At 36.1% G+C, this 16,557-nt stretch overlaps 1 protein-coding gene across 2 annotated transcripts in view; it reads right to left on the reverse strand.

Annotated features, from left to right (window-relative positions):
- Positions 1 to 16,557, reverse strand: part of TUSC3 (tumor suppressor candidate 3) — an 89,747-nt gene that overhangs the window by 58,989 nt on the left and 14,201 nt on the right. For both annotated transcript variants that reach the window (XM_081130318.1, XM_081130319.1), the window contains exon 2: positions 9,541 to 9,710. In XM_081130318.1, coding sequence (XP_080986444.1) covers positions 9,541 to 9,710 — 170 coding nt within the window. The remainder of the gene's footprint in view (positions 1 to 9,540; positions 9,711 to 16,557) is intronic.

Consider the following 16,557-nt stretch of genomic DNA (forward strand, 5'->3'; position numbering starts at 1 on the left):
GAGAGAGGAAAGGAGAGGGAGAGAAAGAGAAACATCAATGATGAAAGAGTCATTGATCGAGCAACCAGGGCATGTGCCCTGACCAGGAATCGAACCCCGATCGCCTTGATCCTAGGTAGACGCTCAACCGCTGAGCCACGCCCAGCCGGGCAATAAAAAACATTAAAAAAAAGAGGTGTGCCCATTATGCCCTGCTTTTCCTATGCATTTTCCTTTATTAGACCTAAATAGACACCTTTCCTTGGGAAACAACTCTAACATCAAATATGTGACTCAAACACATATTTAAAGAAAAAATGTGTATAAGAGATAGTAAAATGTATATAATATGCATAGTTACAACTCAGTTTATGAGTCAATATAATTTCTGTTCTCTTAAAAAACTGGTATCACCAACATATAAATGCTTAAAGGCTATGTGCTAAAAAGATTGACACACAATATAGTAAAGAAACAAACATTCATTCATTGTTCATTTGACAAGTTTTCTTAACGACTGTATGTACTATAAATATAAGGATTATAACATGTACTTGATAAAGATTTGTGGAACTAACAATAAAGAATTAATAGATGAATGAATAAACAGATAAATTGATACAGTGCTTGGAAGCAATAAAAGTAAGCAGAAAGGCACAGGCCCTTGCCTTAAGGTATGTCAATCCATTAGGGAAACATTCCACGTGTTTTAAACCTTCTGTATCAGTCTCACAGCCCTAGGATATTCTGTTGTGTGTGGTTTTTTTCAGTCTTTGTTCTCTCTGCTTTTCAATTTTCAAGGATTCTACTGCTATATCCTCTAGCTTAGATATTCTTTCCTCAGCCATGTTCAGTCTACTAATAAGTTCCTCAAAGGCATTCTTCTTTTCTGTTACAGATTTTTGTTTTATTGCTAGCATTTCTTTTTGGTTTCTTCTTAGGCCTTCTGTCTCTCTGCTTACATTGCCCATCTGTTCTTAAATGTTGTTTACTTTATCCATTACAGCTGACCTGGTATATTCAGGAGTACAGCCTATCAGTTTTACATAAAAAAAGAGACAGTAACCTTTTGGGGGGAAACCTTATCTCCCATCAGGACCTGAAACAAAGCCAACAGCTCAATGTGGTCCTCAATTCAGAGGTTACCCTAAATGTCTAGACCTGGTTTACTGCTGATTCTACTAAGCTGAAATCTGATGGCGTCTGATGGGCTGCTGTGGCTGTTCAGCCTCAGAAACAGCTCTGTAATTAATACCAAAGCAGATGAAATGCTCTGCTCAGTGGGTAGAACCAAAGCAGCCCTCATAGTTCTGAACAAGATTCCCTCTGATAAACATTTTACTACAGTTTTACTGACTTTTGCCAATGGCCTAAACATATGGTCTGCGACTTAGAAGACTATATAGCCTAGCAGGCTAAAGATACCCCTCTTTAAGGACATTGCTTTTGTGAAATAAATCATGTCTGCCAAATGGTTGTTAATGGGTCACTGATGTAGATGCCAACAGTCAAGACACATCATGTGATGAGATCAAGTGGAATCAAGCTGCTAATGGAGCCTGCACTGCCCAGATCACCACCACTGCTACCTGCCTCCATTACTGTAACAGACATCACAAGGCACCCACAATCATGAACTGAGTAGTTTCAAGCAGAAGCTACAATGCAAATTGGATTTGGGACTCTTACCAAAATGTGGCCTGTTTACTTTGTGAAGGAGGCCACATTAGTCAGGGCACTGTCCCCATCCATTTATAGCAAGCTGACTATATTAGCCTATGACTTCCTCTCAGGACTACTATCAGCACCGACCACTGTCAACACCTTATCCGACTAAGATGTCACTGTTGCGGATAAACTATAAAGGAGGCTTAGAATAGGTGGTTAGGCCAGAAAGCAGAGAGTAAAGGAGGCATGTCATGACAGGTCAAATTTAGGGCAACTTGAACAATGAAGAATAATCATAGTAATGGGTTAGTGAATGAAAAAAAGAATCTTTGGGTTGAGATACTATACCTACAAAGGAGAGCATTTCCTACCTCACCTTTCCCTTTTGAGTATCTCCAGGAATTAGTGTAGAAGGAATGACAGAATTTTAAAAAATCCTCACATCAGAGTCACCAATATCAAATTCAGGTAAAGATTATCAATTAATGCTACAACTACTGGGTAAAATGGTACTGAGAAACAGGACAGTCACATCTCAAAGTATCCCCTCTCCTAACCCATGCACAACCCCTAAACACTTACTTCCAGGGAAAAAAGACATGCTTAACAATACAAAGATGTGGTGATCATCACCCTAATGAGGCAATTGATTTCATCACTGGTATTCAAAGAAACTAACATCATGTGCCTCTGGATACAATGTAATAAGTACATAAATAACTGCAATAGTACTCATGCAAAAAGTAATAACCGCATTTCATCATGAAGAAACACAATAGACAGTTCCAGAGCAGGGGACACTTTTTAAAAAGGCAGCCGATGTTAAAAGTGTGGAAATTTTATAGTTTTATAGAGGTGGAAAGAGATTAACCAATGAACTTATATGCATAGCCCATGGACAGACAATAGTGCAGGGAAGGCCTGGGGGTGTGGGATGGAGGGGGTCAATGAGGAAAAAAGGGACATTTGTAATACTTTCAACAATAAAGATACATTTAAAAAATAATTTTTGTGCTTACCAACAACAACAAAAAGAAACTAAAGTAGCATAACATTCAAATGCCATTTATGAATTTTGACAAGATCTCAAATAGGAAGAAAGGCAATGAAAAACATTTTGGACACAAATGTAAAATTTAAATATAGACAGTGCAATAAGATTATATTGAATTAATGTCAATTCACTTAAAAGTGATAATGATATTCTGATTATGTAAGAATTTCCTTTTCTTAAAAGATGCATACTGAAGTATTTAGCAGTGATATTCATGATGTCCAACAACTTATATGTACATTTGATATGAGACTCATGTTTGATGTATACTTAAAGAGCAAAATCAAATGCGGCAAGATGTTAATAATTAGTGAATCTTGGTAAAGGGTAGACTGTGTCCTCATACTACTCTTTCAATTTTCTATAGTCTGAAATTAAAAAGATGGGGGACTAAAGCTAGACCTTATATACAAATAAGCTAGAAAACAGAAAGAGCTCAGAGACTGCTGCAAAGTAACACAAATAACGAAAGGTCACTGAAAAGGGTAAAAGAGTTGGGATTATCCATTCTCAGCAAGACACACCTAGGAAGCAATTTAATACAGTGAAGTTATATCATATGCCTTCAACTTAAAAAATAATAAACTAGAGTGAGCTCAGCAATAACCCTGGAACATCTTTTATATTAAACTGGTCCTAGATTCAATCAAGCCTGAAACAGTTCTCATGTGTTAGCCAAACCAGGCAAAGAATGTGTGAATGCCATGAGAGTTTGCTCGTCTTTGACAAAGAAGTGAAACCTTTTGTTCATGTAGCCAGGCATATTAGGCTGACAATAATTAAGGCCACAGAGAAATATTATCTAAGGAACAGAGGAAATGATAAAGGCTGTACTCCCAAAACCATTTACTAAGCACTTACAAGAGCACTAAGTGATGTACAAGGGTAATTTTATCTACACATGATTTTCACCTTCTGTGCTCACTTTAAAATCTAATTTCATAAGAGATGTGACCTCGCTTTAATGAAACAAGAGGCTGATGAGCGCTTTTCCACATGGTTTTGGCCTGCTATCGCCAACTCGCCAGTCGCTGTTATGAGCTGCTACTCTGAAAAAGCTTTTCATGATCTAATGAGTTTAATAAATGCTGGCTGATGGATCCCTGCCCTAAAAAAAAATTAATAATCTTAATTGGAAAACGTAAAAGCAAAATGCAAATTACAGTTCACAGGGTAAAGGCAATGATGAATGTGTACACTTAAAAAAAGCATTAAACTCTATTAGCTCTGGAGTCGCAAATCCCAACCCTGAAGGGTATTAGCTGTGTGACTTCGGATAAATCATATAATCTCTCTGCTTTGATGTTCTCATCTATAAAATTGATTTTTTCAGACCTAACCTTTACAGTAGTGAGCATGACAAGAGCTTATATGTATGTCATATATATGTTACAAATATATATATATAACACAGAACTCCTAATAGTTTACACATAGTAAATAATAATTTTAATTAGAGGATGGATGTGATCCAATTAACATCTAATATGTCAATGTTATAATTTATTCACCCTCCCTTTTAAAATACCTTTTTAATTACTAATTTTTTCATTTGAGTCTAATTTAAATATATTAATCTCCAAGAAATCACTTTGGTTATACATGCATCCTGCTTGATTCTACATGTACTTTTTTTATTTTCCTTCACCTGGACTTTTTTTCCTTATATTATTGATCCATAGTAATAACCTTAGAAGAGGATATTTTGTTCTTACAATTTCTTGTAACTTCTGGAAGAAATAAGTAACTTTGTGGTAGAATACATCCAAAAGATTTAGCAATTATGGGTAATATTCCCTTTAGTAGAATTTGATAAAGGAAGTTGGAGTTAACACTTATGGGAGGGAGGTGAGAATTATATTGAGTAGTCTTAATTAACAACTTTATTTGGCTCAGGAGTTCAATGTTAGCACTGAAGAAGGTGAGAATTGAATTCTGAAATTTGTGAATAAAGTGACTGTGTGAAGGAAGAGCAGAATGATTTGCTAAGAGGGCTTACAAGGAAGCCAACAGCTCATTCACCAGCCTGAAAGCAACTAGAGAGTCTAAGTGTGAGTTAACTCTAGAGAAAATGTCTTAAAGAAAAAGGAGAAAGTCTCACAAAAGAAAGCACTAAGATTTCAAAATTGTAGCTATAAAATGATTCTACAGAGTTATAAAAATTATAGACGTTTTATAAAAAATAGTGCAAAATTCCATTGGCATAAAAGGACCTAGAATTTAATTCATGTTCAAAAAGAAAAGATGGCTGCTCATGATAGGGTGTCTCTCTCAGTGAATCTACAACTCCCTCTGGGGCTAAATTTAGAATACAAGAATATAATTTGAATAATTTTACCTTTTTCTTGAGTTCTCTTTGATCCGCTCTGCCCACTATCATAGGGGGCATGGTACTTCTCTTGGCTCCACATAGTAAATCTCAGAACACTGCTCATCCACAATTATTTAACAAATCCTCCTTGGCATTTCTATTACTCTATGATATAAATTGATCAGCCTCCTCTAACAAACTCCAAGGCATCCCCCTACCGGCTCACTTCATTTTCTTCCTCTCCAATTCCATCATCATCCTGAGCAATTTCAGCACACATGGTTTAATCTAGACATCACCACAGCCTTAGCGTTCCTCAAGCTTCTCTACAACATCAACAACCATCTGTATTATACTTCAGTAAATTATTTACTAAGTAAGCCCTTTATGACTGCTTCTTAATTTTCAACTCTATCCTGTTTTTACACAAAATCTGCTCTTCGCTCTTGAGAAAATATAGCATCATTATATCACACCCAGGTTATCAGCTGTTCTCTGGCCTCCTTTGACCCCCTATCCAACTTTGAACCCATAGTTACACATTTCGAATATACTCTCTCACTAATACTCTCAAAGCATTTGCCTAATACACTTCACACCATACACCAAACATGCTGACTCCTAAGGGCGATGTTCTTGCTCCTCAATTGCTGAGTATTGGGGCAGAAAATGATTTAATTCTACAGATTCCTCACTAAGAGGTTGGGTATTTTAGTTTCAAAAGGGATCCTCAATGCTTTATGGTCATCCAACTAGTATACCTATTCTCATTGCTCCTCAAGGAAAATAAAGACTAAGAACCATGAACTTACTTCTTACCTTCCCTTTCTCAATACTGGCTGCACACTAGAATTATCTAGATCATGTTTTTGACGGCCTTGGGGCTATCCCAAAACAATTAAATCAAAATGTCTGAGTACGGGAACCACATATCTACTCTACATTTTTTATTCGTACCCAAAGCTTCACCTGTTCTTTCTCACTTCTCTAACAACCCACCACCCTGATCCACAAGTTATCTTAACTTTTTCTAATAACTTCAATCGTTTTCTCTCATAAGTCTAAAACTATCCTAAAATGTAAAAATTTATTACAAAATAGACTAAAATAAGCAAACAGGTTATTTTGAGCTGTGTCATTTTAAAAATTAAAGGTCCAGCCCTGGCCAGTGTGGCTCAGTTGGTTGCAGCAGCATCCCATACACCAAAAGGGGGCAGGTTCGATTCCTGATCAGGGCACACACCCAGGTTGTGGGTTCTATCCCCAGTAGGGGCACGTGCGGAAGGCAACTGACTGATGTTTCTCTCTCACATCAATGTTTCTCTCTCTCTCCCTCTCTCCCTCCATTCTACTCTCTAAGATCAATAAAAAAAAAAAAAAAATTAAGGGTCCATATTTAACAATTCATTAAACAACATAATGCATTAAGTAAAATATTACCTAGAGATGTTATTTAACAGTATGTTATGGTTAATGTTATCAGAATACATAAAATTACATGTAACTGTGAAATAAATACTTTGATAATAAAGTATTTCTAGACTACACTTGCCAGAAATACAATGATCAAATACTTGTATTTTTTCACATAGTGGTGAATATAGGGAATCATTGTATTCAATTTTTAGGAACAAGCAAATTATTTTCCTAAAATATTTATGGTATTATACCATTCAAAAGACATTTTGTATTTTTAGGGGAAACTGAACTCTTACACTAAAATGTCAATTAAGGCAGTATTTTTGCCTGCCTGGAGCTTCACAGCATCCCTTAAGCATATATACCTTCCCTGTCCATACGTGCTATCCCAATTCTGGCAACGGTATTGATGCTCACTTGAGTACTGATCCTCAAATTTGACAGGGGGGATTTAGAAGCATCTGAAGTGCTGTTTTTCAAAACACTTCTGTTCACCACATTCTCTACCCACTTTTAGCTATGTCCCAATATATGCTCATTACTGGGCTGTGAGAAGGTCCTTCTTAAAAAATTCAGAACACTAAACTTCCCTTTCTGCAAGCTCGTCTGAACAAAACTGACTTGTCATTAATAACCTCCGTTTCCACCAGAGTACACAATGGTTCAGAAACCTAAATAAGGCCCACAGATGGATGAATACACAATGTGCAGAGTTTGGACGTGGAGCCACCACCCAAAAAGCAATTGTTTTGGGGGGGGAAAATGGTCAAGAGGACAGCCAAGAATAAACCCGAGCTATCCTTAACCACTGAGGAAATGGAATATATATATAAAAAAAATCTCCAGGACCAAATGGTTTTACTGGAGAATTCTATCAAACATTCAAAGAAGTAGTAACATAATCTTCTAAAACTGTGTAATTTTTCACAATCTCTTCCAGAAAAATAAATGAGGAGGGAACATTTCCCAACTCACTTTATGAGGTCAATATTACCCTGGTACCAAAACTGGACAAAACAGCATAAAAATGATATAGATTAATAGCTATCATAAACTTAGATGAAATTTTTTGAACAAAACATTAGCAAAGAGAATCTGGCAATGCAGAAAAAGAAGAGTATACCACAATTAAGTGGGATTTAGTCCAAATTGTAAGATTGGTCCAATATTTGAAAATCAGTCAGTGTAATCCAGCATACCAATAGGCTAACGCAGCAAAATCATATCAATTCACACCAATAGAAATTTGATAAAATCCAACACCCATTCAGGGTAAAAACTCTCAACAAACTACAAATAATGAACTTGACAAAGGACAACTTGACAAAGGACTTCTATAAAAATCCTACCGCAATATCATACTTAACAATGAAAGACTGAATGTTTTCTCCCAAAGATCAGATCAAAATGTAAAACATAAAGCTTTTAGGAAAAAACAGAGGAAATAAATTTGGGGATGTAAGGCTAAGCAAAGAGTTCTTCAAATGACAAGAAAAGTAAGAACTGTAAAAGGAGAAAGTGATAAATTGGACCTCGTCAAAATTAAAATCTGCAAAGGACCCCTTTTATAAGCATGAAAAGAAAGCCATGGACTAGAAGAAAATATCTGAAAACCACACATCTGACAGACTAACATCTACAATATACAAAAAACTGAAAACTCCAATTAGAAATGGGCAAAAGACATGAACAGACACTGATGAAGACATATGGATGACAGATAAGCATGTGAAACAATGTTCAACAAGAGAAATACCACATGAAAAAGATGTTCAGTACCATTAGCCATTAGAGAAATGTAAAATAAAACCACAATGAGATAGCACTCCATCCCTATCAGAATGGCTAAAATAAAATAGTGAAAACACCAAATGCTGGTGAGGGAATGGAAAAACTACCTTTCTTACACACTGCTGGTGGATATGTAGAATGATACAGCCATTCTGGGAAACACTTAGAAAATTTCTTATAAAGCTGACCATGCAACCACCATACAACCCAAGCTCCACACTGTCTGGTGTTTAGCCCGGAGAAACAAAAACTTAAGTTCACACAAAAAGCTGTGCAAGAATTTTCACAGCAGTTGCATTTGTAATAGCCAAAAACTAGAAACAACACTGATGTCCTTTAACAGACTGATGGTTGAACACACTGTGGCACATACGTATCATAACATATTACTCAGTAATAAAAAAATTAAACTGTTGATAAATGCAACGACTTAGATGGATTTTGAGGGAATTACAGAAAGCAAATAAAAACCAAACCGAAAAGGTCAGACTCTGTATGACTCCACTTATATAACAGTCCTGATAAAATACAGAAGTGAAGAACAAATTCTGGAGGTGGGGACTGGAATGGATGTGTGGGGGTGGCAATAACGGGCAAGAGGAAAGGTTCTCATGGGGATGGAAATGTTCTGTATCTTGATTGTATCAACACCAACACTTTGCTTGTGATATTGTGTATAGTTCTGCAAGATGTTGCCACTGTAGGACAACAGGTAAAAGATACATGATTTGTTTGTATTATTTCTTACAATTGCACACGAGCCTACAATTATCTCAGAACAAAAAGTTTAATTAAAAAACAGCATTTGCTACATATGTATTATATTTGTACTTGTCCAGAATTTTCTCAGTATGTTCCTACTAGAAAATATTTCATGCATTTCAAATTATTTATTTCTATTTCACAGGAATGGACTTCCCTAGTAAGAGTGTCCTCTATTAAACTGTTATAATAGATTACATCTAAGGGGGCTACTTCACTGTCTACAAAATATAATTAGATAACCTACGAGGCAATATTCACACCAAATTCTATCACATTCTTACCTTTATATAGGACATAAAGATAACAAATATTTTTCATGATTACATGTGGAAATGGTCAATAAATATGTTATACAATAAAAGAATATTGGCCTAGCAATGTCATTTCCTAGAATACAATGATTTTTAGCTTATTTTTAAATGCTCATAGTTACATTTGACCAAAACATTGGACAAATGTTTAATTCTATTATGTGCATTTATCTTACATATAATAAAATAAATATATAAGCATGGGAGACTAGTGTTTTAAAATTTTGAAATGCATTGATTACCTGCACACAGAACACTGCCGCTGAGGCTGAAGAGCTGTGAACATCACAATCATAGAATAGTTTCGAGGTGGTGCCTTTATAAATTTTCTGAATTTGTCGCCATTCATTCGGAAGATTGAGCGCCTGGAACTCCATTCCATCAGCTGTTCTACCTTTTCAGATAACAGATTCTGCAATTAAACATAAGAATTTAAATTTACACAGGGCTAAAGTCCTTCAGATTGTATTTCATATAAACAAAATTACATGAGATTATATTTTAGCCAACATTATTTTTCTGTTAATGGTAAACAAAAACTTATCCAAGTAATCAATGTTAACAATACCAGTAATTATAAGACACATCAACATATATACCCTGATGATCCACTGATAAGAGCACATCACTTCCCTGGTATTCTTGGCAAAAAGGTAAAGCTCAGTCTAACCATGAGAAAACACTAACCCAAGTTTAGTAACATTCTACAAAGTAACTAGTACTCATCAAAGGTGTCAAGTTCATGAAAGACCAGGGAAGACTGAGCAACTGTCACACACTGGAGAAGAGGAAGGGGACATGACAACTAGATGCAAGGGAGAGCCCTGGGATGGATTCTGAAATGGGAGGGACATTAATACAACTAGTGAAATGTGAATAATGTCTATAGGTGAGTTCATAATTCTGAAGCAATCAATGTTAATTCTTGTTTCAGATAATGTGCATATTGTTATTCTTAGGGGAAACTGAGTGAAAGGCATATGGGAACTCTGTATGATTTTTGCAATTTTCTGTAAGTTTAAAATTATTTCAAAATGTAAATAAAAAATATAATCATATGTTATAGAAATACATTAGGTAACTTTTTTAATGTACCCAAGTTTTACCTATTGGTCAGTCTAGGCTGGGATAAAAGCTTCTGTGCTATAAATTCAGAGAGATTACAGCTTAGTGTAGCTTTGTACTGGCGTGTTTTCAAAATGAATAATTATCCTTTAATTTGTGAAAGTACTATGACCAGGATCATAAAGGTGAAAAAAAGAAAAGAAAACACTCAGGCAAAACTCTTAGCTCTAGAGGTTTTGACAGACTCACTGGGAAGCATGCAATGAAGAAACTGAAGCAGTTACAAAATGTATGTGTTTATACATGAGAAGAAAGCATTCCCTAATTCAGAAATATTTTCTGATTATCTACTGTGTGCCACGCACAGGCTTAGGACCTGAGAATATAATAGCAACTATGATACGGTCCCTGCCTTCATTGACTCTACAGAGTGATGTTTCTCAAAATTTAATAGTGTACTAATCCCTTTTAAAGAAAAGAAATTCTCTCAGCCCGTTCTCCCAGGTGTCTTAATTATTTTTAGGATGTTATTCTAATATATAGAAATATAATAAATACAAACTCCTTATAATTCTATCTCACATAACTAAGACAAATTTAAAACCATTTACAAAGGTAATGTCACAATTTATATTCATAGAACCTTACTTAACGTGATAAGTGAGGGTGTTTAATGAAAACTAAGACGGCACTGGTTACCTGAAAACCGCACTGCCAGTGAAGGTACACATTCTTCATACTGGGGGTGCAATGATTTATTGTTTTTGCCACTTGGTAAGATAATTGTGTTACAAGAGAAAATGGAAGCCAAATCATAAAAACTTTACAAAGTTAAAGGCTAAGCCAAGACATGGAAACAACCTAAGTATCTATCACCACATGAATGGATAAAGGAAATGTGATACGCACACACACACACTCATACACACACACTCACACCTCACACCTCTACACACACACCCCCACACACACCCCACACCTCTACACACCCCACACCTCTACACACACACACTCACACCCCACACCTCTACACACACTCACACACACACCCCACACCTCTACACACTCATACACACTCACACCCCACACCTCTACAAACACACTCACACACACCCCACAAAGTGGAGGCCATTGTGCTAAGGGAAATAAGCTAGGCACAGAAAGACAAATGTCACATCTCATTTATGTGTGGAATCTAAAAAAAAAAAGGAAAAAAAACTCAAATTCATAGTAGAATGAATGGTGATGGTGACCAAAAAGCTGGTGGGGTGGGGTGTGGGCAAAGGAGGACATACTGAGCACATGGTACAAACTTTCAGGGGTCAGCTGAGTAAGGTCTGGACACCTCATGTACAGCATGGTGACATTAATAATAATGTATTATTATATACTTGAAATTTGCTAAGAGAATATTATCCTCTAGTATTCTTACATTTAAAAAAGGTAACTGGGATTTGTGATGGATATGTTAATTAGCTTCGTTGTGGTAATCATTTCACAATGAATACATATATGAAAACAGCATGATGTATACCCTAAACATACAAAATTTTTAATGGTCAAAAATAAAGTTAAATTTATTTAATATACAAAAATTTAATTTAAAAGGTTAAGGGCTAAGGACTTTTGTTTTCAAAAGAGCCCTCAAGGTGCAAGGTTGAGAATGGACTGGAGGAGGGACAGGCAGAAGTCAACTTAAAATGCTGAGAGCAGGGAAGAAGCGAAGGGATACGAGATACGCAGGCATCCTGAGCAGCAGGACCTGGTGGTCACAGGGGAGTGAGACAGCAGACGGAGTCAAGGATGACAAAGTTTTTGCTCTGTGCATGTGGGTGAATAATTTTCTCACTAAGACAGGGGAACACAAGTGGAAGAGCAAGTTAGTAAGAAACTGAGTTCAGTTAGGGGTATGTTGATTCGATGTGCCCGCCTCCTATTGAAGGGCAGGACTGTGGTCTGTTTGCTCCTCCTGTACACTGGGTGCCTGAAATAGGCCACAGCACACAGAATGCACCAATAAATATTTGCAGACTGACAAACTACAGCATGCTAAGTTTTTAAAAGTATTCTTCAAAAAGTCCATGGACTTTAAATGTTCGATTACAGTTGACATTCAACATTATATTAGTTTCAGGTGTACAGCACAGTGGTTAGACATTTATATACCTTATGAAATGATCTGCCAATAAGTCTAGAACCTACCTGGTACCACACATAGTTATTACAATATTACTGATTATATTTCTTATGCTGTACTTTACATTCCCATATTTTGTAACGGTCAGTTTGTACTTTTTAATCCCTACACCTTTTTCAACCAGCCGCCAATCCCACTCCCATCTGGCAACCATCAATTTATTCCCTGTATCTATGAGTCTGTATTGTTTGTTTGTTTTTTAGATTCCACATACAAGAGAAATCACATGGTATTTGTCTTTCTCTGTCTGATTTCACTTAGCATAATACCCTCTAGGTCCCTCAATGTTGTTGCAAATGGTAAGATTTCATCCTTTTTTACGGCCAAGTAATATTCCATTGTATATATGTACCACATTTTATCCAATTGTCTACTGAAGGACACCATATCTTGGCTATTGTAAATAATGCTGCAAAGAACATAGGGATGCATGCATTTTTTTTGAATTAGTGTTTTGAATTTCTTCAGATAAGATGCCCAGAAGTGGAATTGCTGGGTCCTACAGTAGTTCTTTTTTAAATTTTTGAGGAACCACCATACTGTTTTCAATAGTGGCTGCACCAATCTGCATTCCCACCAACAGTTCCCTCTGGTTCCCTTCTCCACACCCTCACTAACACTTGTTTCTTGACTTATTGATGGCAGCCATTCTGACAGGTAGGAGGTGGTATCTCATTGTGGTTTTAATTTGCACCTCTCTGATGATTAGTGTCATTAAGCATCTTTACATATGTCTATTGGCCATCTGTATGTTATAGTTGGAAAAATGTCTATTCAGGGCCTCTGCCCACTTTTTAATTGGATTGTTTGGTGGTTTGGTTTTGTTTGTTTTTGGGGGGTTAAGTTGTATGAATTCTTTATAAATTTTGGATATTAACCCCTTATTGATGTATCATTGGTGAAAACCTTCTCCCATTCAGTAGGTTGTCTTTTCATTTTGTTGATGGTTTCCTTTGCTGTGCAAAAACTTAGTTTAATGTGGCCCTATTAGTTTATTTTTTCTTTTGTTTCCCTTGCCCAAGGAGCTATATCCAAATATATATATTATATGTATACATATATATATGTTTATATATGAGCAATATCACCAAGTTTACTATCTGTGTTTTCTTCTAGGAGTTTTATGGTTTCGGGGCTTACATTTAAGTCTTTCAACCATTTTGAGTTTATTCTTGTGTATGGTGTAAGTTAGTGGCCTAGCTGCATTTTTTTGCATGTATCTGTCCAGTTTTCCCAGCACCATTTATTGGAGGCTCTTGCTTCCTTTGTCAAATATTATTGACCATATAGGCATAGGTTTCTTTCTGGACTCTCTATTCTGTTTCACTGATCTATTCAACATAATAAAGACTATGTATGACAGATTCACAGCTAACATCATACTCAACGGTGCAAAGTTAAAGACATTTTCCTTAAAATCAGGAATAAGATAAGGATGTCTACTTTCACCACTTTTATTCAACATGTTACTGAAAGTCCTAGCCACAGTAGTCAGAAAAGAAGAAATAAAAGGGATCCAAACTGGAAAGGGGGAAGTAAAACTGTCATTATTTGCAAATGACATATATCTAGAGAACCCTAAAGATTCTACCAAAAAACTATTAGGGCTGATAAATGAATTCAGTAAAGTAGCAGGATACAAAACTAATATTTAGAAATTGGTTGAATTTTTATATACCAATAATGAACTATCAGAAATATATTAATAAAATAATCCCATATACAACCGTATCAAAAATACCTAGGAATAAATTTAAACAAGGAAGTAAAAGACCCATACTCTGAAAGTTATAAGATACCTCACATATTTTATACCTGGACTGGGAGTACCTAAGAATCAGCATTTTTCTTAATATATTTTATGTATAGTTCTAACATGAAGCTAGGTTGAGGAGCCACTGTTTTATTCGGTCTCAGAAACACGGCACTTCTATTGTATCACCAGGCCTGGCACAGGGGAAATCCCTCCCTCGCCCGCTTTCCTCTTCCTGTCACCCTAAGTGAATATGCCCTTGTCCCAGGGGAGCCAACAAGGGCAGAACGGCATGCAAGGATTCTCACCAAGCCACCCAGGGGCTATCGGTGCCTCCTTTGCCGATACTTCTGTTAGACCACCTACCACCCTTGTGATCTCTCCTAACACTCTCAGTTCCTCAAGGGCAAAAATCATGTCTTATGACCTTTTTAGTCCCAGACTCTTGAAAAGGTCCAAAGGGCATAACAGACACTGAAGCTGCATGTAACCGAAGTAGGAATTCCACTATCCTTAAACTAGACATTTTTAACTAAAAATTTAGGGGTTAGTTTGAAATTCTCTCTACAAGAGCAATATAAAGATAAGAGAGAACCAAACTTATTTCTAATTGAGCTCTGGTAATTTTAACATTTTTAAGTTTACTTGAAAATCACTAAAACAAATTGGTATTCTATAAACACAGGTCACAGGCAAATTCCTAGGAGTTTAAATTTCACATGCAAATATATATCACTATTTATAAACTTCTAAAGTAGAAGTTGAGAAAGAATGAGGCCTCTGCTTTTTTAGAGTATTCATTTCTGAACCTATTCCTATACTACACTAGGTTGTTTACTTTTATTCCACTTTCCAACCACAAGGAGCAGAGCGATCAGTGTTTATATCTCCTGCCTCAAGCAACTTTCCCTGTTTGAAAGTCAACAATCCAAGAGTCAGAAGCACCTGAAACTGCTGTAAGATATATGGCTCTGACTCATCACTTCAGACTCTCTCATCTGTGCGAACTAAAAACACAAGTAATGTTAGCTGCATCACTTCTGAATTTCCTCATCTTCACACGCCAAGGAAACATTAGAAGGTATACAATAAACTGTATTAACTACATAAATGAACTTTATAAACAAAATCACGAACCTATCGAAGCCAAATTAAAACTTATGCCTTCCCACCTCACTAATGTCAACATATCGTCACTGATAAAGAGCCAACGACAATTAGCCATATTCATTTCAGAAATTATAAAAATTAAGTTTATTTTTAAATGTAGCATTACCATCCGTACCTTAATATGAGGCTCACAATCAACAAAAGGAAATAAATATTTAATGAGTACTTCCAATGTGTCCGGTACCATACTAGGCATACAACACGTCAGGTGCCAGCCAACATCCCTATTCCACTGAGAAAAATTCAGGTTCAGAGAACCTAAAATTTTACTTACTCAAGATCAAAATAAGTAGGGATTCAAACTCAGCTTTTCTTTTATTAATTCCTTTGATGTTTTCTCCATGTAATAGTGGTGTGTGTGTATATGAGAAAGAGAGATACGTTCATTTGTAATATCTCTCTCTACACACACACAGGCAATCTTTAAAAAAAACAAAAAACACCTGGGGAACTATTTAAACAAAAGTAGACTTTTCTACACAGTGAGACAGTTTATTATGAAAGTTCCTCTAATTTAATTCCCTGACTAGGCCTAGGAGTTAATTCTTTATAAGTATGCACCATTTATGGTAAAAACTAGGCCAGAGAAACAAGTCTTATCTGTTTCCAATTGTTTAAAGGTTTTAAGATAATATAGAAAAATGTATTTTTAAAGTACCAATACACTTGAAGAACATAATAGTAAAAATAGTGAGATTTAAACATGAATTTAGAACACATAATTAAAGAGCGCCCAGTGCCAGGTTCTCTATTTAGGAAGTAGTGTGCAGAAGTGATTGATCCGATTGGCTGTCACCTTTGTACAGAAAAAAAAAAAAAAAGGTCTGGGAAGGGAAGGGAAAGGCATCGTGGTTGACTCATACCTTCAAGAGCATCTATTATAAAGAAGGTTGAGCTAATTCTCCAAGGAAAATATTGCAAGGTGATACAGTAGACATATTCAGTCAGGAACAGAAATGTGATTGATGTGAATTCAATGATCTAAGAAGAATCACAGGTTGAGCTGTGGTCTCCACACAGGGACGCACTGTTGCATTTCTCTGTGACAGGACGATAGCCTTGTTTAAAGACAAG

This window comes from Miniopterus schreibersii (assembly GCF_964146895.1).
Source record: "Miniopterus schreibersii genome assembly, chromosome: 2".
NCBI lineage: Eukaryota > Metazoa > Chordata > Mammalia > Chiroptera > Miniopteridae > Miniopterus > Miniopterus schreibersii.